Genomic DNA, 21,745 nt, shown 5'->3' with positions numbered 1-21,745 from the left:
GGTCAACATCGGCCGTGTTACCTTTGGTCCATCTTTTCCCTGGGGCCCGTCCTCACCAGCAGGACCTGGAAGACCCTACAAACACAGCATCGCATTTACTTCATCAAACCATGGTCACTGCTGTTGCAATTAATACCATGCTAATATGTTCCTATGGAATGTTTAGGCTTTACTGTCCAGTATGTATAGTTGACTCATATGTATGTAGGCTTACACAGACCCACAGGGCATTAAACATGTTGTACATTGGAAAGACTGTGACGATTATATTTTCCTTCCGTTATATGTAAGCCATTGTGATTACAGTTTTTGCAGATTGCTTACACACTGAAAGTGAATTCTTAGACGAAAGCATCAAAACCTTAACTTTTGCAACCATCCCTTAAACAAAAGGCACCAAAAGTACAAACACATTTTCTGCTTTGCACTTTGTTTGCAATTCTGCAACACACCTTGCAAAACACTACACACTGTTTCTTACATTAGACATTTCGTTCAAGAATGAAATATCTTGCAATCATTGGGAAAACACTTCTATTCAAAATGCAAAACATTCCTGAAATTGCCAACACCCACACACACACACACACATGAAAACATTTCTACAGTAATTGAACACCAATTAGTCTGAGCAGTGAGAGCGAGAGGAAGAGGAAGAGAGGAGGAGGATGAGGACGAGGACAAGAACAAAGAAGGGGACCAGGCAATAGACGGAGAGATATTTCCGATGTCATTAGGGCCACTTTGGTGGACCATGTCATAAACCATGGCCTGACGATGAGGGAGGCAGAGAGCCAGCCCAACCTGAGTCGCTACACGGTAGCATCCATAATACAGACATTTAGACTGGAGAACAGGTATGTCTTCAACTTTCTACACTAGACTGTACCTATGTAATTGTTGCACATCCTTCTGCATCACAGTACAACACAATGATGTCCTACAACAGGATCTCTGAGAGTAAGCTTTGACACAAAGGACCCTCTCTCTCTCTACAGTGCTTTCCCCTGGCCCAAGAAAAGGGGAGAGAGAGAGGGGGGAGAGAGAGGGTGGGGAGAGAGAGGCTCCTCCGACATCCCTGGAGGTTATTGATACAGTCCAACAGACAAAAACAAATCAGTCTCAACGCTGCCCTGGTCTTCGCCGGCCAAGAGATTACACATCTCCATCAAACGAGGGCACAGTAAATATACGGGCATATCGGATTCTCCCAAACACAAGCAGAGCAGGATTAGGAGCATAGACTGTGTTCAGAAGGTCTTGTGAAGGACTCAGTCAGGACTCACTCTCATTCCCTGCTGTCCTTGTTCCCCCTCTCCTCCAACCAGCCCCCCATGGCCCTGCAGGGACACAACAACAGAGGTGCTCAGGAGTTTATACAAAATAAGATGATAAGACAGCTCTAAGTTCTGTAAATGAGTCTTGAGGTACTGTAGCCCATGGATATTCCAACTTCCAAATAAAATATGACTTAGATTTAAGTACTTTATGTGTAAGTGTTGCCTGTGTTTTTCATAGTGCTCAGGAGGTCAAGTCCCCTCAGGGGGACATAACCCAACACAGGGATGAACAGATGCCATGGCCCTCCAACAGGCTTCTGGGTACAAATAGGACCTGGTACCGCTCTCAGTTTAACATTGCCATCTTTTTTATATTTTTCATACCTAGGGTATGTTGAGGAACATCTTCTATACAAGTTCAATGGGTGAGTAGGCAACTTCACTAGCATGTTGTCTCATTTGTCATTTTGTTTTGGTGGTTTTAAAATCCAAATCAGTAATTCTCTAGGACACTGACCTTTATCCCAGGTTCTCCAACTGGACCTGGCTCCCCCTCTCCGCCAGGAGCTCCCTGTGGAAATAGAGAGAAGTAAAACAAAGCGTGTGTGTGTTTGTGTGTGCAAAAGCACGAGGGAGTGTGTGCCAGAAGTATAGTGAAAATCACTGTGAAATGATAACAAAATAATGAGATCCAATCTTGATATTAAACAACAGTTACCTCATGTCCTTGCTCTCCGTCAGGTCCTGCGTCCCCCGCGGGTCCTTTGGGCCCCTAGAGGAGAAAAACAGCCAATCAGAGGCCACAGGGGTTACTGTGATATCATGTGATGTGGCGCATCATGGTTTGATTGTGTTCAAAGTAACTGATCCATAACATATACCTACCCTAACCAGAAACCGTGGACGGATGGCGGCATCCGCGCAAAACTGAAAGCGTGATCCACCGCATTTAACCATGGAAAGAGGTCTGGGAGTATGTCTGAATATAAACAGCGTAGTTATTCCCTCCGCAAGGCAATCAATCATGCGAAACGCCAGTACAGCGACAAGGTGAACTGCGACAAATTCAACGGCTCAGACACAGGATGTATGTGGCAGGGTCTACAGGAAATCACGGACTACAAAAAGAAATCCAGCCACGTCACAGACACCGATGTCACACTTCCAGACAAACTAAACACCTTCTTTGCCTGCTTTGAGAATAATACAGTGCCACTATCGCGGCCCGCTAACAAGGACTGTGCCCACCCATCTCCTTCTCCATGGCTGATGTGAGTAAAACATTTAAACCTATTAACCCTCACAAGGCTGCTGGCCTAGACGGCATCCCTAGCCGCATCCTCAAAGCATGTGCAGACCAGCTGGCTAGTGTATTTACGGACATATTCAAATGCTCCCTATCCCAGTCTGTTGTCCACACATGCTTCAAGATGGCATCCATTGTCCCTGTACCCAAGAAGGCAAAGATAAGTGAACTAAATGACTACTGCCCCGTAGCACTCATTTCTGTCATCATGAAGTGCTTTGAGAGACTAGTCAAGAATCATATCACCTCCACCTTATCAGCCACCCTAGACCCACTTCAGTTTGCATACTGTCCCAAAAGGTCCACAGACGATGCAATCGCCATCACACTGCACACTGCCCTATCCCATCTGGACAAAAGGAATACCTATGTAAGAATGCTGTTCATTGACTACCACTCAGCATTCAACACCATATTACCCTCCAAGCTCATCATCAAGCTGGAGGCCCTGGGTCTCAACCCCGCCCTGTGCAACTGGGTCCTGGACTTTCTGATGGGCTGCCCCCAGGTTGTGAAGGTAGGAAACAACATCTCTACTTCGCTGACCCTCAACACTCAGCCCCCTCCTGTACTCCCTGTTCACCCACGACTGCGTGGCCATCCAAGCCTCCAACTCCATCATCAAGTTTGAAGACGACACAACAGTAGTGGGCTTGATTACCAAAAACGACGAGACAGCCAACAGGGAGGAGGTGAGGGCACTCGGAGTGTGGTGACAGGAAAATAACCTCTCCCTCAATGTCAACAAAACAAAGGAGATGATCCTGGACTTCAGGAAACAGCAGAGGGAGCACCCCCCTATCCACATTGAAGGGACAGCAGTTATAAGGGCACAAGGCGAGACCCAAATGCAGACAGGAAGCAGATGGTTAAGCTCCGATACTTATTATAACAAAATGGGTAGGCAAAAGGCAGGTTGGGGACAGGCGAGAGTTCATAAACCAGGTCAGAGTCCAAACAGTACCAGGCGATAGGCAGGCTCGAGGTCAGGACAGGCAGAGAGGTCAGGCAAGCGGATTCGACGTCAGGACAGGCAAGGGTCAAAACCAGGAGGGCTAGGAAAAAACAGAAACTGGGAAAGATAGGAGCTAGGAAAAACGCTGATTGACTTGGCAAAACAAGACAAACTGGCACAGAGAGACAGGAAACACAGGGATAAATACACCGGGGACTAATGGGGAAAACAGGTGACACCTGGAGGTGGGAGACAATCACAAAGACAGGTGAAACAGATCAGGGCGTGACAGCAGGGCATGACAGCAGTGGAGAAGGTGGAAAGTTTTGAGTTCCTCGGCGTACACATCACAGACAAACTGAAATGGTCCACCCACACAGACAGTGTGGTGAAGAACCTCAGGAGGCTGAAGAAATTTGTCTTGTCACCCAAAACCCTGACAAACTTTTACAGATGCACAATCGAGAGCATCTTGTTGCGCTGTATCATAGAAATTTGGCATTCGCCAGCCCTGCTGTCACGCCCTGATCTGTTTCATCTGTCTTTGTGATTGTCTCCCACGATACGGCAACTGCACCGCCCTCAACCGCAAGGCTTTCCAGAGGGTGGTGCGGTCTGCACAACGCATCACTGGGGGAAAACTACCTGCCCTCCATGACAACTACAGTACCTGATGTCACAGGAAGCCCAGAAACATAATCAAGGACATCAACCACCAGAGCCACTGCCTGATCACACCGCTACCATCCAGAAGGCGAGGTCAGTACAGGTGCATCAAACGTGGGGCCGAGAGACTGAAAATCAGCTTCTATCTCAAGGCCATCAGACTGCTAAACAGCAATCCCTAACTCAGAGAGGTTGCTGCCTACATTGAGACCCAATCACTGACGACTTTAATTGTCAGGCTGTGGGCAACTGGTGCATGGAATCAGGTGCAGGAGAGCAGAGATGAGTGTACAATTCCACGAACTGCACAAGTATAAAACAAATACTAAAGGTGCGTGAAAATACCGGTCACTCGTAAATAACGGCCATAAAAACGAACCCGGCAAACAATACCAGTCATAAAGATACAACCTGAACATAATAAACAAACACGCACACCAACATGGGGGAAACAGAGGGTGAAATAATGAACATGTAATTGGGGAATAGAAATCAAGACAAAACAAATGGAAAATGAAAAGTGGATCGGCGATGGCTATAAAGCCGGTGACGTCGACCGCCGAACACCGCCCGAACAAGGTGAAGGACCGACATCAGCGGATGTCGTGACATTAATAAATGGATCACTAGTCACTTTATACAATGCACTCTAAATAATGCCACTTTAATGATGTTTACATATCTTACATTACTCATATCACATGTATATACTGTATTTTATACAATCTATTGCACATGGCCCGAGCGGCATAGGCAATCGCTCATCCATATACTTACATGTACATATTCTCATTCACCCCTTTAGATTTGTGTGTATTAGGTAGTTGGTGGGGAATTGTTAGATTACATGTTAGATATTACTGCATTGTTGGAACTAGAAGCACAGGCATTTCGCTACACTCGCATTAACATCTGCTAACTGTGTGTATGTGACAAATAAAACATGATTTTATTTGATGACTGTGGAGCTTTTTGAAATATCTTAGTCAAATAAATTGTATTTGACTGTTTGACGTTCTTGATGCTCTGAAGGGGTCCACTGTTTTCCATGAAATATGAGAATTTGGAGACTAATGCTTGAGAGGGATAATGTGGGGGTTAATTTTGTGTGAGTGTGTGTTTGTCTGTGTGTGTCTGTGTGCCTGTGTCTGCGTGTGTGTTTGTGTGCCTGTGTGTGTGTATGTGTATGTGTATGTGCCTGTGTGTGTGTGTGTGTATGTGTCTGTGTCTGTGTGTGCCTCTCTGTGTGTCTGTGTGTGTGTTTGTCTGTGTGTGTGTGTGCCTGTGTGTGTGTTTTATATGTGTGTGCGTTTTATGTGTGTGTGTGTGCGCGTGTGTGTGCACGTGCCTGAGTGTGTGTTTGTCAGCAACAAAGCTGGAATCATTAGTCACACTCACATCCCATCAGCCACATGAAATCACACCACTCTTTACAGCTTGCATTTTACAGAGCCCTGGAACATCTGATTCAGGGTGCAGGAGTAATACCAGAGCTGATTCAATTAATAGAAATAAAAACATAAAAGGATGGCTGCCTTTACACAGGCAGCCCAATTCTAATACTTTTTTCACTAATTGGTCTTTTAACCAATTAGAAGAAAAAATATCAGAATTGGGCTGCCTGTCCCCAACAAAGTCCAAATGCCTCAGGAGGAATAGAGGCTTAATCGTTTTAATGTCTAATGTTCACCTTACAGGGATAGTCTGTTTGACATTCCTATACCACAGAACAATCACAGCCACAGCCACAGTGGCTGCGTTTACACAAACACAGCCAAAGTGTCATAGCTAAGACCCAGAGTGTTCCCTATCAGGTTGTGTGGTTAGGTCGGAAAACTCCTGGCCCTCATCACGCTAAGAGAGGTCATGAGATGTATTCCTTTTAGGGAGTTTTCTACTGTGTTGCTGCTTACACTTTTGGGGTCTAGGCAGGGTTCCTGTAAAGAACTTTATGACAACTGTTTGATTGATTGATTGGTTGGTTGGTCGATACTCACTGGTTCACCATGGGCACCCCTCTCTCCTGTGCTGCCAGGGATCCCAGCTTTCCCCTGAAAGAGAGACAGAGGTCAAAGTTCACCAACATACTATTACAGGCTGAACTTAACCAGATACAGAGCCTACAAGAGACACTATCAATGGATCTGATTGGTCTGGAAAAACAAGTCATGCAGAAAATAAAGTGTACATCTAATATTCCAGGAACGGAAAAATTCCCTTTGAGAAGTTTGGAAGGGACAAGCCTGTGAACTTGACCCTTGAACTTGATCCATAGCATCCTGAACACAAACACTGAGGAAGCAGTTTCTGTTACAACTGGGGAAGGAAGCTATTGAATGTGGTGTAACAAGCATATCAAATGTGCATGAAAGGTATCACATCTGATCTGAAATACTTGGTTGCTTTATAAATCTAGGATCAGTGTGATATTCTATGCACATCCGTTGTCCATCATGACTAACCCAGGCTCTGTATACACAGGAGACACAACATACACAACCTTTAGCCATCTCAAAAGGTCTTTGTCCCAGCAATGTATGTCACATCATTCACATGAAGTTCTGAACATACTAAAGTGCAAAGTCATGATGTCAAAGTTAGAACTATGTCCTAAAGGTCCAGTGCAGTCCAAACTCAGTTTCTCATGTGCTCTGTATCATACTGTACAACCGCTTATCAAACTAACACTGTACAAGTCTGAAAACATTTCATCAGTGTTATTTCCTGCTGGTTGAAATTACAATCTACACAGGACCTTTTAATCAGAATGTTTGGCGTTGGTGGAGTTCAGCCTGCCTGTTGACATCACCAGGCATCAATTAAGTTAATAGACTGATAACAAAGTGAGTTCCAAACCTCTCTTCCAATAACAGCAACTTTTAAGGTGCCCTCCCTCTCCCTACTCAGATGACTCCCAGACAGTCCTAGCAAAATGATTGGTTGAGAAATGGAAAACTATTACAGTAAGGTACTTAATTGTTACCCAGAAATGATTTGATGTTTATATAAAAAACGTCTGGATTGGGCCTTTAATCATCTCTGTGGTAAATCTTTCACAGGCTTAAAGGTCCCCTCATATATTCAGATTCAGAGTTTTTAATAGTCAGAGTTGCAGGTGTGATTGCAGGGTACAGTTAAAAGCTTAGGCTTCGAGCTCCAACATGCAGGACTAAGTGAAATAAAATAATGAAAATGGTGATAAAAAAACAACAATAGAAATAGAACTATACACATCATAACTGTATCAGTGATGAATAAATGAATACATGTCCATTGGAATGGAGGCAGAGTAAAGGCTGTTTAGGGGGTGGGGGAATGGCCACTGTGGCCCTATCCAATCTCAGCCTCCAGTATTTATGCTGCAGTAGTTTATGTGTCGGGGGGCGAGGGTCAGTCTGTTATATCTAGAGTATTTCTCCTGTCTTATCCGGTGTCCTGTGTGAATTTAAGTGTGCATTTAAGTATGCTCTCTCTGATTTTCTCTTTCTCTCTTTATTTATTTCTCTCCCTCGGAGGACCTGAGCCCTAGGACCATGCCTCAGGACTACCTGGCATGATGACTCCTTTCTGTCCCCAGTCCACCTGGCCGTGCTGCTGCTCCAGTTTCAGCTGTTTTGCCTGCGGCTATGGAACCCTGACCTGTTCACCGGACGTGCTACCTGTCCCAGACCTGCTGACCTATCGCACCCTCGACAACCACTGTGATTGTTATTATTTGACCATGCTGGTCATTTATGAACATTTGAACATCTTGGCCATGTTCTGTTATAATCTCCACCCGGCACAGCCAGAAGAGGACTGGCTACCCCTCATAGCCTGGTTCCTCTCTAGGTTTCTTCCTAGGTTTTAGCCTTTCTAGAGAGTTTATCCTAGCCACCGTGCTTCTACACCTGCATTGCTTGCTGTTTGGGGTTTTAGGCTGTGTTTCTGTACAGTACTTTGAGATATCAGCAGATCTAAGAAGGGCTGTCCATAGGGGGAGTAGCAGGGGGGAGTAGCAGGGGTGGGGTGGGGGTGTCCCTGTTGTATAACCCCTGTTGTAATAGTAAGTATACAGCAGGTCTCTCTAGCAGGGCTCTCAGGGCTCTCTAGCAGGGCTCTCCATCCTTGTTCCTGGAGAGTTACCCTCCTGTAGGTTCTCTCTCCAACCCTGTTCCTGGAGAGCTACCCTCCTGTAGGTTCTCTCTCCAACCCTGTTCCTGGAGAGCTACCCTCCTGTAGGTTCTCTCTCCAACCCTGTTCCTGGAGAGCTACCCTCCTGTAGGTTCTCTCTCCAACCCTGTTCCTGGAGAGCTACCCTCCTGTAGGTTCTCTCTCCAACCCTGTTCCTGGAGAGCTACCCTCCTGTAGGTTCTCTCTTCAACCCTGTTCCTGGAGAGCTACCCTCCTGTAGGTTCTCTCTTCAACCCTGTTCCTGGAGAGCTACCCTCCTGTAGGTTCTCTCTTCAACCCTGTTCCTGGAGAGCTACCCTCCTGTAGGTTTTCTCTTCAACCCTGTTCCTGGAGAGCTACCCTCCTGTAGGTTTTCTCTTCAACCCTGTTCCTGGAGAGCTACCCTCCTGTAGGTTCTCTCTTCAACCCTGTTCCTGGAGAGCTACCCTCCTGTAGGTTCTCTCTTCAACCCTGTTCCTGGAGAGCTACCCTCCTGTAGGTTCTCTTCAACCCTGTTCCTGGAGAGCTACCCTCCTGTAGGTTCTCTTCAACCCTGTTCCTGGAGAGCTACCCTCCTGTAGGTTCTCTCTTCAACCGCTGTTGTTATGGTAAATGTACAGCACTACCCTAGATCACATAACACAATGACCAACTGAAATCTGTCTGTACAGCACAGAGCAAACGGATGAAAAAGGAACGGAGGAAAGATGGATGGGACTGGTAATTCTCAGAACTCTTCTTACAAATGCCCTCAGAGAGAGAGAGGGCTGAAAACAGCAATAAATCATGAGTCCTTATAACACGGGAATACTTTTATTAAAACTGTAAATGAAAGCTCTGTGTGCACAAATGCTCCCATAATATGTCTGTGGGAACTGAACGGAACATCCAGGCTGAAATATGGTGGCGGTTAAGAAAGCCATTATTCAATGACACTATCATAAAGTGCATGCAGTTATTTAAGGATGATGATATGAAAGAGCAGATGACTTCAGAGCTTTGCTTAGTCACTCTATTCCTCAAAGATGTATTTTTCAACACTGAACACAAGATGGCGCTGTGGCTCTAGAGATGCCTGGGGAGAAGATTGAGTTCCACTACGCTGCCTGTCAGATCTTTGTTAGCTTGAATAGTTTCCTCACGGCAGTAAACATACTGTTAGTTACTGGAGTAAACATACTGTTAGTTATTGGAGTAAACATACTGTTAGTTATTGGAGTAAACATACTGTTAGTTATTGGAGTAAACATACTGTTAGTTACTGGAGTAAACATACTGTTAGTTACTGGAGTAAACATACTGTTAGTTACTGGAGTAAACATACTGTTAGTTACTGGAGTAAACATACTGTTAGTTACTGGAGTAAACAAACTGTTAGTTACTGGAGTAAACATACTGTTAGTTATTGGAGTAAACATACTGTTAGTTACTGGAGTAAACAAACTGTTAGTTACTGGAGTAAACAAACTGTTAGTTACTGGAGTAAACATACTGTTAGTTACTGGAGTAAACATACTGTTAGTTACTGGAGTAAACCTCACTCTAAAAGCCCAATCTGCAGCACCCAACTCTAAAAGCCCACTCTTCTATAGATCAATGTACAGTAGAGATGTCTGATGGCGATTTCATGGTCTCACCATGTTATACAAGTCGGGAGTTCCAGCTGCATTATTGTGTGTTTTACTGCTCATGAGAAATTACCTGTTATAAACCGGGTGGTTCGATCCCTGAATGCTGATTGGCTGACAGCTGTGGTATATCAGACAGTATACTACGGGTATGACAAAACACTTATTTCGACTGCTCTAATTACGTTGGCAGCTCGTTTAAAATAGCAATAAGGCACCTCAGGGGTTTGTGTTATATGACCAATATACCATGACTAAGGCCTGTATCCAGGCACTCTGCGTTGCGTCGTTGCTAAGAAAAGCACTTAGCCATGGTATATTGGCCATATACCACACCCCCTCAGGCCTTATTGCTTAACTATAATACCGCAACAACACCCATTCATTCCCCCGAAACACACAAACTGACCTGTTTGAACAAAGACCTTGCTCTATGCAAATTACAAATGATGGCATTTAAATGCTGAGCAGGACAGGTCGCTGCTAGTATGTGTGTGTTTGTGTGTCTGTGTGTGTGGGGGGGGGCATGTGTCACATCAGTTAATAACACATAGAAACAATGTTTGTCAAGTGTTACGCCAAGTCTGACTTAACAGGGCTGAAAATAGGTCATTTATCAAACCAAACAAGCAAGCCAAGCATCTATGAATGGATCCAAGAGTCATTGAGCATGCATCAGGCTCTACCAGGCAATCTCTAGTTAGGGATCATCATGTCTGGCTAGCCACAGATACACAGAGATGCAGAGAGAAATGTTTGTACAGGGCTAACAGCAGCCAACACTATGAATTGTGTGCAGCTCACTTGATAATAATAAGCACTTTTGTCTGTATGTTTCTTTAATCACATTTCCCGTCAGTAGGGAATCATTTGATCCTTCAGTGGTTATATCACAACACTGCAATCCATCATTAACTAAGTAGAAAAGCAGATATTTTCCCCCGTAGTGAAGACTTACAACATTGAAAACATCCCAGTCTCAGTTTCACGCCGCCAGGAACACAAGGGGATAGAAGCACAAAAACAAGCTAGGCTACACTGCAATGAATACTCCAAACATGGGCCCTGGCCTGCCTTTTCAGTGCTGCCTAAAACCAGCATTTCTGTGTACGGTGGCACTTTAGGAGGTGGAGTCAAAGTGCTACATTTTTAATTCGTCCCCAAAAATGATATTCCGCCGTATGCGGGCAACTGTTCATTCTCCGAGGGAGAGAACACAAAGATGAGAAGGAGAATCGAGGTAAACTTTGTTAGCTTGCTATTACTATAGCACATTTTGTTAGCCCATGATGATGTTATTCAGAGTTATTCACCTCACAGTAAGCCAGATTCGACTAACTTACATTTCAACATATTGACTCAAAAGCTGCACTGACAGATAATGTTAAGCTAACTAACTAACTAACTAACTAACTAACTAACTAACTAACGTGAGGGACTACTCAGTCTAGCTAGCAGATTTCATGAGCAGGGTTTTGACAGTATAGTTACTGATTAGCTATCTGGACACTGAATGAAACTGCTGGAGCTATGTTCACCACCCGACAAAGTATCACTAACTAACCAATTACTGTCTAATCAAGTATTGTCCAAATATGCAAAACATTGCTAATAAAGATAGCTAGCTAACTTAAGGCTAACATGATGTTAGCTACTTTTGGTAACGTCAGCTCAATTAGCTACAGTTGAAGTCGGAAGGTTACATTCACCTTAGCCAAACACATTTAAACTCAGTTTTTCACAATTCCTGACATTTAATCCTAGTAAAAATTCCCTGTCTTAGGTCAGTTAGGATCACCACTTTATTTTAAGATTGTGAAATGTCAGAATAATAGTAGAGAGAATTATTTATTTCAGATTTGATTTAATTCATCACATTCCCAGTGGGTCAGAAGTTAACATACACTCAATTAGTATTTGGTAGAATTGCCTTTCAATTGTTCAAAACTTGTGTCAAGCATTTCGTGTAGCCTTCCACAAGCTTCCCACAATAAATTGGGTGAATTTTGGCCCATTCCTCTTGACAGAGCTGGTGTAAGTGAGTCAGGGTTATAGGCCTCCTTGCTCACACAAGCTTGTTCAGTTCTGCCCACAAATTTTCTATGGGATTGAGGTAAGGGCCTTGTGATGGCCACTCCAATACCTTGACTTTGTTGTCCTTAAGCCATTTTGCCACAACTTTGGAAGTATGCTTGGGGTCATTGTCCATTTGGAAGATCCATTTGCAACCAAGCTTTAACTTCCTGACCGATGCCTTGAGATGTTGCTTCAATATATCCACATAATTTTCCGTCCTCATGATGCCATCTATTTTGTGAAGTGCACCAGTCCCTCCAGCAGCAAAGCACCCTCCACAACATGATGCTGCCACCCCCGTGGTTCACGGTTGGGATGGTGTTCTTCAGCTTGCAAACCGCCCCATTTTCCTCCAAACATAACGATGCTCATTATGGCCAAATAGTTCTATTTTGGTTTCATCAGACCAGAGGACAATCTTTGTCCCCATGTGCAGTTGCAAACCGTAGTTTGGCTTTTTTATGGTGGTTTTGGAGCAGTGGCTTCTTCCTTGCTGAGTGGCCTTTCAGGTTATGTCGATATAGGACTCATTTGTACTGTGGATATAGATACTTTCGTACCTGTTTCCTCCAGCATCTTCACAAGGTTCTTTGCTGTTGTTCTGGGATTGATTTGCTCTTTTCGCACCAAAGTATGTTCACCTCTAGGAGACAGAGCGCATCTCTTTCCTGAGTGGTATGATGGTTACGTGGTCCCATGGTGTTTATAATTGCGTACTATTGTTAGTACAGATGAACAAGGTACCTTCAGGTGTTTGTAAATTGCTCCCAAAGATGAACCAGACTTGTGGAGGTCTACAATTTCTTTTCTGAGGTCCTGGCTGATTTATTTTGATTTTCTCATAAAGTCAAGCAAAGAGGCAAGGAGTTTGAAGGTAGGCCTTGAAATACATCCACAGGTACACCTCTAATTGACTCAAATGATGTCAATTAGCCTATCAGAAGCTTCTAAAGCAATGACATCATTTTCTGGAATTTTCCAAGCTGTTTAAAGGCACAGTCAACTTAGTGTATGTAAACTTCTGACCCACTGGAATTGTGATACAGTGAATTATAAGTGAAATAATCTGTCTGTAAACAATTGTTGGAAAAAAATGCACAAAGTAGATGTCCTAACCGACTTGCCAAAACTATATTTTTTTAACAAGACTTTTGTGGAGTGGTTGAAAACGAGTTTTAATGACTCCAACCTAAGTGTATGTAAACTTCCCACTTCAACTGTAGCTATCTGTTGAAAAACAAAGCTGGATAGCTGAGTATTTTCCCCCAATTTATAGAAGATGGACTTACGGAATTGAAGATGCAGCTCAGTAAACACAGAGCAGGCTGTTGTATTTGCAGAAGTAAGTGGATACATTGTGAGTGTGTGTGTGTGTGTGTGTGTTTACAATATAATTATTTAGCATCTAGCTACATAGATGGGTTGGCTGACAACGTCATGAAAACGACGTGCACGCTTCCAAGGGGCATAAATCAGCCTGCTGTGATTCTGGATGGCAAGATTGCTAGCAAGAATGACACTGCCATGTGGGGAATAATTTGTGGATTAGTTCAGCATGTTTCATCAAGTTATTGATACCATGTCTTGTTTTGAGGTGTTTTGACTGATTTCATGGCAATGCCAATAAGGCAAACATTGGCTGGCTAGCTAACCAATAACTACAACAATGTTTTTGAAACAACAAGTGGTCATTGTGCAAATGTATTTGTTTTCAATAAACATTGGAGACTAAACAAAGCTTACATGTTAACAATTTCAGCCAACCTCATCTGTTTTGCCCCATGGCTGCATGTATTTGGATTTGGTTGCTAAAGCAACAGAGAGAACACAGGTATTGTGGTTTGTGAAGGGTAAGACATTTGAATGTTAATCAGGTTTAAGATTGAGTGAAAAAAATTCAGGTAAACATTATTTGCCTGTTGTTCATGTTGTGTATATTGCTATATATATATATATATTGCTTCTCTGAGTGTTTGTCTGTGCCGTCTCTGTAATGATATAGGAGATCCAGGGAAGCAGAACTTCAGACAGCAAGGAAGAGAGGTTAGCAGACAGGACAGAGAGAACACAGAGAGAGGTTACCAGACAGGACAGAGAGAACACAGAGAGAGGTTAGCAGACAGGACAGAGAGAGGTTAGCAGACAGGACAGAGAGAACACAGAGAGAGGTTAGCAGACAGGACAGAGAGAACACAGAGAGAGGTTAGCAGACAGGACAGAGAGAACACAGAGAGAGGTTAGCAGACAGGACAGAGAGAACACAGAGAGAGGTTAGCAGACAGGACAGAGAGAACACAGAGAGAGGTTACCAGACAGGACAGAGAGAACACAGAGAGGGGTTAGCAGACAGGACAGAGAGAACACAGAGAGGTTACCAGACAGGACAGAGAGAACACAGACAGGGGTTAGCAGACAGGACAGAGAGAACACAGCGAGGGGTTACCAGACAAGACAGAGAAATCACAGAGAGCGGTTACCAGACAGGACAGAGAGAACACAGAGAGAGGTTAGCAGACAGTACAGAGAGAACACAGAGAGAGGTTAGCAGACAGGACAGAGAAAACACAGAGAGAGGTTAGCAGACAGGACAGAGAGAACACAGAGAGAGGTTAGCAGACAGGACAGAGAGAGGTTAGCAGACAGGACAGAGAGAACACAGAGAGAGGTTAGCAGACAGGACAGAGAGAACACAGAGAGAGGTTAGCAGACAGGACAGAGAGAACACAGAGAGAGGTTAGCAGACAGGACAGAGAGAACACAGAGAGAGGTTACCAGACAGGACAGAGAGAAACACAGAGAGAGGTTACCAGACAGGACAGAGAGAAACACAGAGAGAGGTTACCAGACAGGACAGAGAAGACACAGAGAGAGGTTACCAGACAGGACAGAGAGAACATAGAGAGAGGTTACCAGACAGGACAGAGAGAACACAGAGAGAGGTTACCAGACAGGACAGAGAAGACACAGAGAGAGGTTACCAGACAGGACAGAGAGAACACAGAGGTTACCAGACAGGACAGAGAGAACATAGAGAGGGGAGGCCCACACAAGACAAACATGGCATATTCCTCTCAAGCCAGAGAAGGTAGTCCTTGCTAAACATTACCTTTCAAAAAAAGAAAGATGCCACTTTTGACATGTCCTGTGTGTGTAAATTGTTAGACCCTGATATGTTCCCATCACTGAAGGCAATCATACAGGCCGCGCTGACCATCCTAGTTAGCATTTGTGAGACATCTTTCTGTGCATTAATTAAGACATCAACATACCTGGCTTAGGAGCCCAATGACCCAAGATAGAATGCGTCATGACAATTGACAAAGATATACATACTAACACGCTTGGGAAGTGAAGTCATAGACAGGTTTGCACCTACAGTTTAATTTGGAATAATTTCTAATCTTTATGGACTAACATCCTAGTACTGTATAATATAACTGACAAACATTGTGAATCTTTATTAGGAGAAAGGATTGTGTGCTGGTACATGTGTGGAAAATGGTGAAGTGTTGTTACTACAGGGCTGTTGGACGGGGGGTATTTGTTTTTGTGTAATTAATTAGAAATATTGTCCTGTAGGTAATTGACCTTGGAATCTGCGATTTATTACCACAAATATTATAAAATCATGATTTTCAAACGTGTTTGGTGCCTGCGTTTTTACACACTATCTGCAAAAGTTGTGTCGTTTATGCAGTTCCAACATAATCCAAAGGATGGCAGCCTAAAATCCCAATCCTGCTATATTGCACGTAATTAGAATTTGCGAGTAGCATGACTAGCTCACATTAGTTAGCAGTAACCATCATCAACAGTAACCATCATCAACAGTGACCATCATCAACAGTAACCATCATCAACAGTAACCATCATCAACAGTAACCATCATCAACAGTGACCATCATCAACAGTGACCATCATCAACAGTGACCATCATCAACAGTGACCATCATCAACAGTAACCATCATCAACAGTGACCATCATCAACAGTGACCATCATCAACATGAGGCTTTTTTTGTTGCCAATCAAATATTGGACATGGTTTCTGAAAACATTGCAATAAAATTACAAATACTTTTCCCAACTATTTATTTTCATGGAAAATTATGATATAGTTATGCACTTCATTTGCACATGATAATAGATTTTAAAAATATATTATTGACACCATATTCCATGGGTTTACTGACCACAATCCATTGAACTAATGTTAAGAAGTGTTAATAATTTGGCATCAAGAGGGAACAGTGCATGGAAGAAAGCAGTGAGATATGCAACAAAGCGTTATGTTTCTGCTAAATGTTCACTGCTAGCTTGTGAGGAGCTTCATTTCAGTACTCTACTAAATGGAGGTAAAACTAAGTATATGTTGTTCTCTTGAGCGCATTAAAAACAACTCTGATGATTTAAGATATGTGCCTGCACACACACACACACACACACACACACACACACACACACACACACACACACACACACACACACACACACACACACACACACACACTTCATATCAATCTAGGTTATTATAATGGACGAAATTACACCACCTTTAATCAGGGCCTATATTACAGGTAGAAAGCTGTGGTGGAAATCATTTTAATCAGGGCCTATATTACAGGTAGAAAGCTGTGGTGGAAATCATTTTAATCGGGGCCTATATTACAGGTAGAAAGCTGTGGTGGAAATAATTTTAATCGGGGCCTATATTACAGGTAGAAAGCTGTGGTGGAAATCATTTTAAATCAGGGCCTATATTACAGGTAGAAAGCTGTGGTGGAAAGGATTTTAATGGGGGCCTATATTACAGGTAGAAAGCTGTGGTGGAAATTATTTTAATGGGGGCCTATATTACAGGTAGAAAGCAGTGGTGGAAATTATTTTAATGGGGGACTATATTTCAGGTAGAAAGCAGTGGTGGAAGTTCTTTATAAGGCTGGGACTGTATTACAGATAGAAATCTGTGGTGGAAATAATTTATAGGGCAAGGATTATTTTACAGGTAGAAAGCTGTGGTGGAAATCATTTTAATTAGGGGCATATATTACAGGTAGAAAGTGTGGTGGAAATAATTGTAATGGGGGCCTATATAACAGGTAGAAAACTGGTCGAAATTCTTTATAGGGGCGGGACTTTTAATACATAGTCCCATGTAGCTCTGGTGTTGGCCTCTTTACCTCATGTCAATCAAACCTGTCAATCAAACATGTCAACCAAACCTGTCAATCACCGCTGTCAAAGTAATGGAGATACAGTGTGTAGGTGAATGTAATGCAAGGTACTCACAGGTTTCCCTGGTAGGCCTCTCTCCCCTGGACCGCCAGCTTTACCCTGCAAGAGGAAAGGCATGTAATAGATGGTTGAGTCACGACAATTCAGGGGTGGGAAACTCCAGTCCTCGGGGGCCTGATTGGTGTCACAATGTTTCTCCAGCCCTAGCAAACACAGCTGATTAATCAAATTGCATTCTAAACTGAAGATCATGATTAGGTGATTATTGGAGTCAGGTGTTAGCTGGGGCAAAACCAATCAGGCCCCCCGAGGACTGGAATTGCCCACCCCTGCAGGGATAATTGCATGATGAGTGTACCAGTTACACAGTACCGTCCCTAGTGGACTACGAGCACTAGTTCGTATTACAGATGTAGGATCTCAATTTGATCACCACATTGCAGGAGAACTTACCTGCAATGCAGCACATTTAAAACTTGTAGTATATTTGAGGTTTTAAAAGGCTCCTGAAGTTTGTAATTTCCTCTGAAATTTCTGACTTTGTTTTTCCCTTTATGAAAAATGTATCAACCCCTACAAAAATGTCAATTTATTATACTGAACAAAAATATAAACACAACATGCAACAATTTCAAATATTTTACTGAGTTACAGGTCCTATAAGGAAATTTGCCAATTGAAATGAATTCATTAGGCCCTAATCTATGGGCGTGGATCAGAAAACCAGTCGGTATCTGGTGTGACCACCACTTGCCTCATGCAGTGCGACACATTTCCTTCACCTAGAGTTGATCAGGCTGTTGATTGTGCCCTGTGGAACGTTGTTCCACTCCTGTGTGTAGTTGCTGGATATTGGCGGGAACTGGAACACACTGTCGTACATGTTGATCCAGAGCATCCCAAACATGCTCAATGGGTGACATGTCTGGTGAGGATGCAGACATGGAAGAACTGGGACATTTTCAGCTTCCAGGAAATGTGTACAGATGCTTGCAACATGGGGCCTTGCTCTATCATGCTGAAACATGAGGTGATGGTGGCGGATGAATGGCACGACAATGGGCCTCAGGATAAAATGCAATTGTGTTTGTTGTCCGTAGCTTATGTCTGCCCATACCAAAACCCCACTGCCACCATGGCGCACTCTGTTCACAACGTTGACATCAGCAAACTGCTTGAGCACAGGACACCATTCACGCAGTCTGCCATCTGCCCGGTACAGTTGAAACCGGGATTCATCTGTGAAGAGCACACTTCTTCTGCATGCCAGTGGCCATCAAAGGTGAGGATTTTCCCACTGAAGTTGGTTACTATGCTGAACTGCAGTCAGGTCAAGACCTGGTGAGGACGACGAGCACGAAAATAAATTATTCGGTTGCTCAAACCATTTCATCAGCTTTTCCGGGTGGCTGGGATCAGATGATCCCACAGGTGAAGAAGCCGGATGTGGAGGTCTTGGGCTGGCGTGGTTACACGTGGTGTGCGGTTGTGAGGCCGGTTGGACGTACTGCCAAATTCTCTAAAATGACATCGGAGGTGGCTTAGGGTAGAGAAATGAACATTCAATTATCTGGCAACAGCTCAGGGGGACATTCCTGCAGTCAGCATGCCAATTGCACACTCCCTCAAAACTTGACATCCGTGGCCTTGTGTCGTGTGACAAAACTGCACATTTTAGAGTGGCCTTTTACTGTCCCCAGCTCAAGGTGCACCTGTGCAATGATTATGCTGTTTAATCAGCTTCTTGATATGACAGGTGGATGGAGAAATGCTCCCTAACAGATATGCAAACCGATTTGTGCACAATTTGAGAGAAATCAGCTTTTTGTGCATTTGAAACATTTCTGGGATTTTCTTTTCTTTAGTTTAGGAAACAAGTGGAAGCTGGTGGGAGGAGCTATAGGAGGACGGGCTCATTGTAATTGCTGGAATAGAATTATGGAACAGAGTCAAAACATGTGGTTTCCATATGTTGGATGTGTTTGATACCATTCCATTAATTCTGTTCCAGCCATTACAATGAGCCCGTCCTCCTATAGCTCCTCCCACCAGCTACCACTGCATGAAAGATGGGACCAACACATTACATGTTGAGTTTATATTTTTGTTCAGTATATAATCCACATACTGTAATAATTCACATTACCTGTTGCTGCAGGATTATTTTCCTGCTGTAACAAACTGGCACAAATTAAGATCTGACACTGTATGCAAGTCTTATGAATATCTTCTGTTATCCAAGATATCCTCAACTTAGTGGAGGTACTATAGTTCACCTACAGGTAAATGCCAAAATAAAGGAAAAAACAATATAAAATGTCTTAATAGGGTGTTGGGACACCACCAGCCAGAAGAGATTCAATGCACCTTGGCATAGATGCTACAAATGTCTGGAACTCTATTGGAGGGATACGACACCATTCTTCCACAAGAAATTCCATAATTTGGTGTTTTGTTGATGGTAGTGGAAAACGCTGTCTCAGACTCCGCTCCAGAATCTCCCATAAGTGTTGAATTGGATTGAGATGTGGTGACTGAGACGGCCATGGCATATGGTTCACATCGTTTTCAAGCTCATCAGTTAAGTCAGGAACCACACCTGTGTGGAAGCACCTGCTTTCAATATACTTTGTATCCCTCATTTACTTGAGTGTTTCCATTATTTTGGCAGTTACGTGTGTTAACATTTCTGCTCCTAACTGAACTATCTATCCTCTGTTAAAGAAATGCCATTGAAGACATCAAAGATAGAATAGAAGAGATACTTTGTTGTCCATTTTTCAATACTAGAACACACATAATACTAGAACACAGGACATCAAAGCTAGAGATGACACGGGTGCACTGGTCCATCATGTTAGGAACCATTACACTCATCTAGATTCATCCAAAATGATGAGCAAAAATGACTCACTATAATCTACCTTCATAAACTCTCTCCATCCAACCAATGGCTCTACCCATCTACAGGTTGTTTTAATGAAATCCCCCAACCAAAATGGAGACAATGACGCTAGCAAATATAAAGCCAGGGCAGGTTTTTCATGTTTTTCATCCCAAATAAAGAGCAACACATTGATTACAGTTAAAATACAGAGCAGGGTACATGTTCCTCTTGCATGCTGCAGCTCTTTATTGACATAGCTCACGTTTCATTACTGTGAGCTGGAAGAGGTTTTTCATTGACTATAACTTGATACAGGCATCAGAAGAATGGCACCCTCTGCAAATAAAACCGTTAATTAAAGTCTACCGATCTCCCACACAGATCTTAATGGCAATTTAAACCTCAGGTTATGGTGGCCCAAGTGTAACCTTTTCACTCAGATGTAGGAATAATAACACATGGGGTAGGTCTCCTACACAGTGGAGTCTGTTGTGTAGAATGTATGCAGGAGCAGGGGTGATACAGGAATGAACTTTGCCTCATTCTGGCCTGTCATTGGTCAGCAGGAGTGATACAGGAAGAAATGCTGCCTCATTCTAGCGTGTAATTGGTCAGCAGGGGTGATACAGGAAGTAACCCTGCCTCATTCTGGCCTGTAATTGTTCAGCAGGGGTGATACAGGAAGTAACCCTGCCTCATTCTTGCCTCAGGTGAACGATAAGGGACTTTCTGTTGAGATCCAATTATTTTGTCATCGTAAGTGGCCTCCTGCACCCCATTCAATGTGCCCTCTAATCAGAATAGGGACAGAGTCATGTGCAGAAACACACAGGACAGCAAACTCCCACACACACACTGCCACACTCTGCTACACACACACACACACACACACACACACACACACACACACACACACACACACACACACACACACACACACACACACACACACACACACACACATTGTATATACATTTCTGATGTTAAATTAAAAGCACACATGTTCTTGAGGTGCTGGGTCAGTGGTAGAAAGTAAAGCAGACAGGTGATGCAGAGTACTCACTATGAACCCAGGCTCCCCTTTCGTTCCACCTTCCCCCTGCTCTCCCTGCAGAAGAGCAAGAGAGAGAGAAAGAGGAATAAAGAGAGATCTTAGTGAGGCAACAAATAGACTTTTAATCCGGTCAAAGTGCACAGAACAAGGCTTTTAAGTCAGGTAGAAAGAGGACATTCAGTATAATGTTCTTCTGAGGGTGAGAAGATGTTTACCTTGGTGCCCTCAGGCCCTGGTTCCCCCAGTGGACCGTCTGCACCCCTCGGCCCCTATGACACAGAAACACAGCTGCTAAGCCCTCTGTGTGTGTGTGTGTGTGCGTGTGCGTGTGTGTGTGTGTGTGTGTATCCCTGGGCCCCTATGACACACAAATAGCTTAGCCCTCTCTGTATGCATGGTTTACAAACCACTCAGCCATCCCATCACACAACGGCACTCGTAAATACAAGCACACACCCACACACACTCTCAGACCCGCACACAGCAACACACCACACACGCACACAC

At 43.6% G+C, this 21,745-nt stretch overlaps 1 protein-coding gene across 1 annotated transcript in view; it reads right to left on the bottom strand.

The window, feature by feature from the left end:
* The window catches only part of col24a1 (collagen type XXIV alpha 1 chain), a 265,549-nt gene that overhangs the window by 54,188 nt on the left and 189,616 nt on the right, over nucleotides 1-21,745 (bottom strand). Inside the window, exons 29-36 of the mRNA XM_031785672.1 lie at nucleotides 21,454-21,507; nucleotides 21,248-21,292; nucleotides 17,352-17,396; nucleotides 6,205-6,258; nucleotides 1,999-2,052; nucleotides 1,798-1,851; nucleotides 1,287-1,340; nucleotides 22-75 (exon numbers count right to left, since the gene is read on the bottom strand). Of these exons, the coding sequence (XP_031641532.1) occupies nucleotides 22-75; nucleotides 1,287-1,340; nucleotides 1,798-1,851; nucleotides 1,999-2,052; nucleotides 6,205-6,258; nucleotides 17,352-17,396; nucleotides 21,248-21,292; nucleotides 21,454-21,507 (414 nt within the window). The remainder of the gene's footprint in view (nucleotides 1-21; nucleotides 76-1,286; nucleotides 1,341-1,797; nucleotides 1,852-1,998; nucleotides 2,053-6,204; nucleotides 6,259-17,351; nucleotides 17,397-21,247; nucleotides 21,293-21,453; nucleotides 21,508-21,745) is intronic.

The sequence above is a fragment of the Oncorhynchus kisutch genome, linkage group LG13, assembly GCF_002021735.2.
Source record: "Oncorhynchus kisutch isolate 150728-3 linkage group LG13, Okis_V2, whole genome shotgun sequence".
Taxonomy (NCBI): domain Eukaryota; kingdom Metazoa; phylum Chordata; class Actinopteri; order Salmoniformes; family Salmonidae; genus Oncorhynchus; species Oncorhynchus kisutch.
The sequence above is the reverse complement of the archived record's forward strand: the minus strand, read 5'-3'. Positions and strand labels throughout refer to the sequence as shown.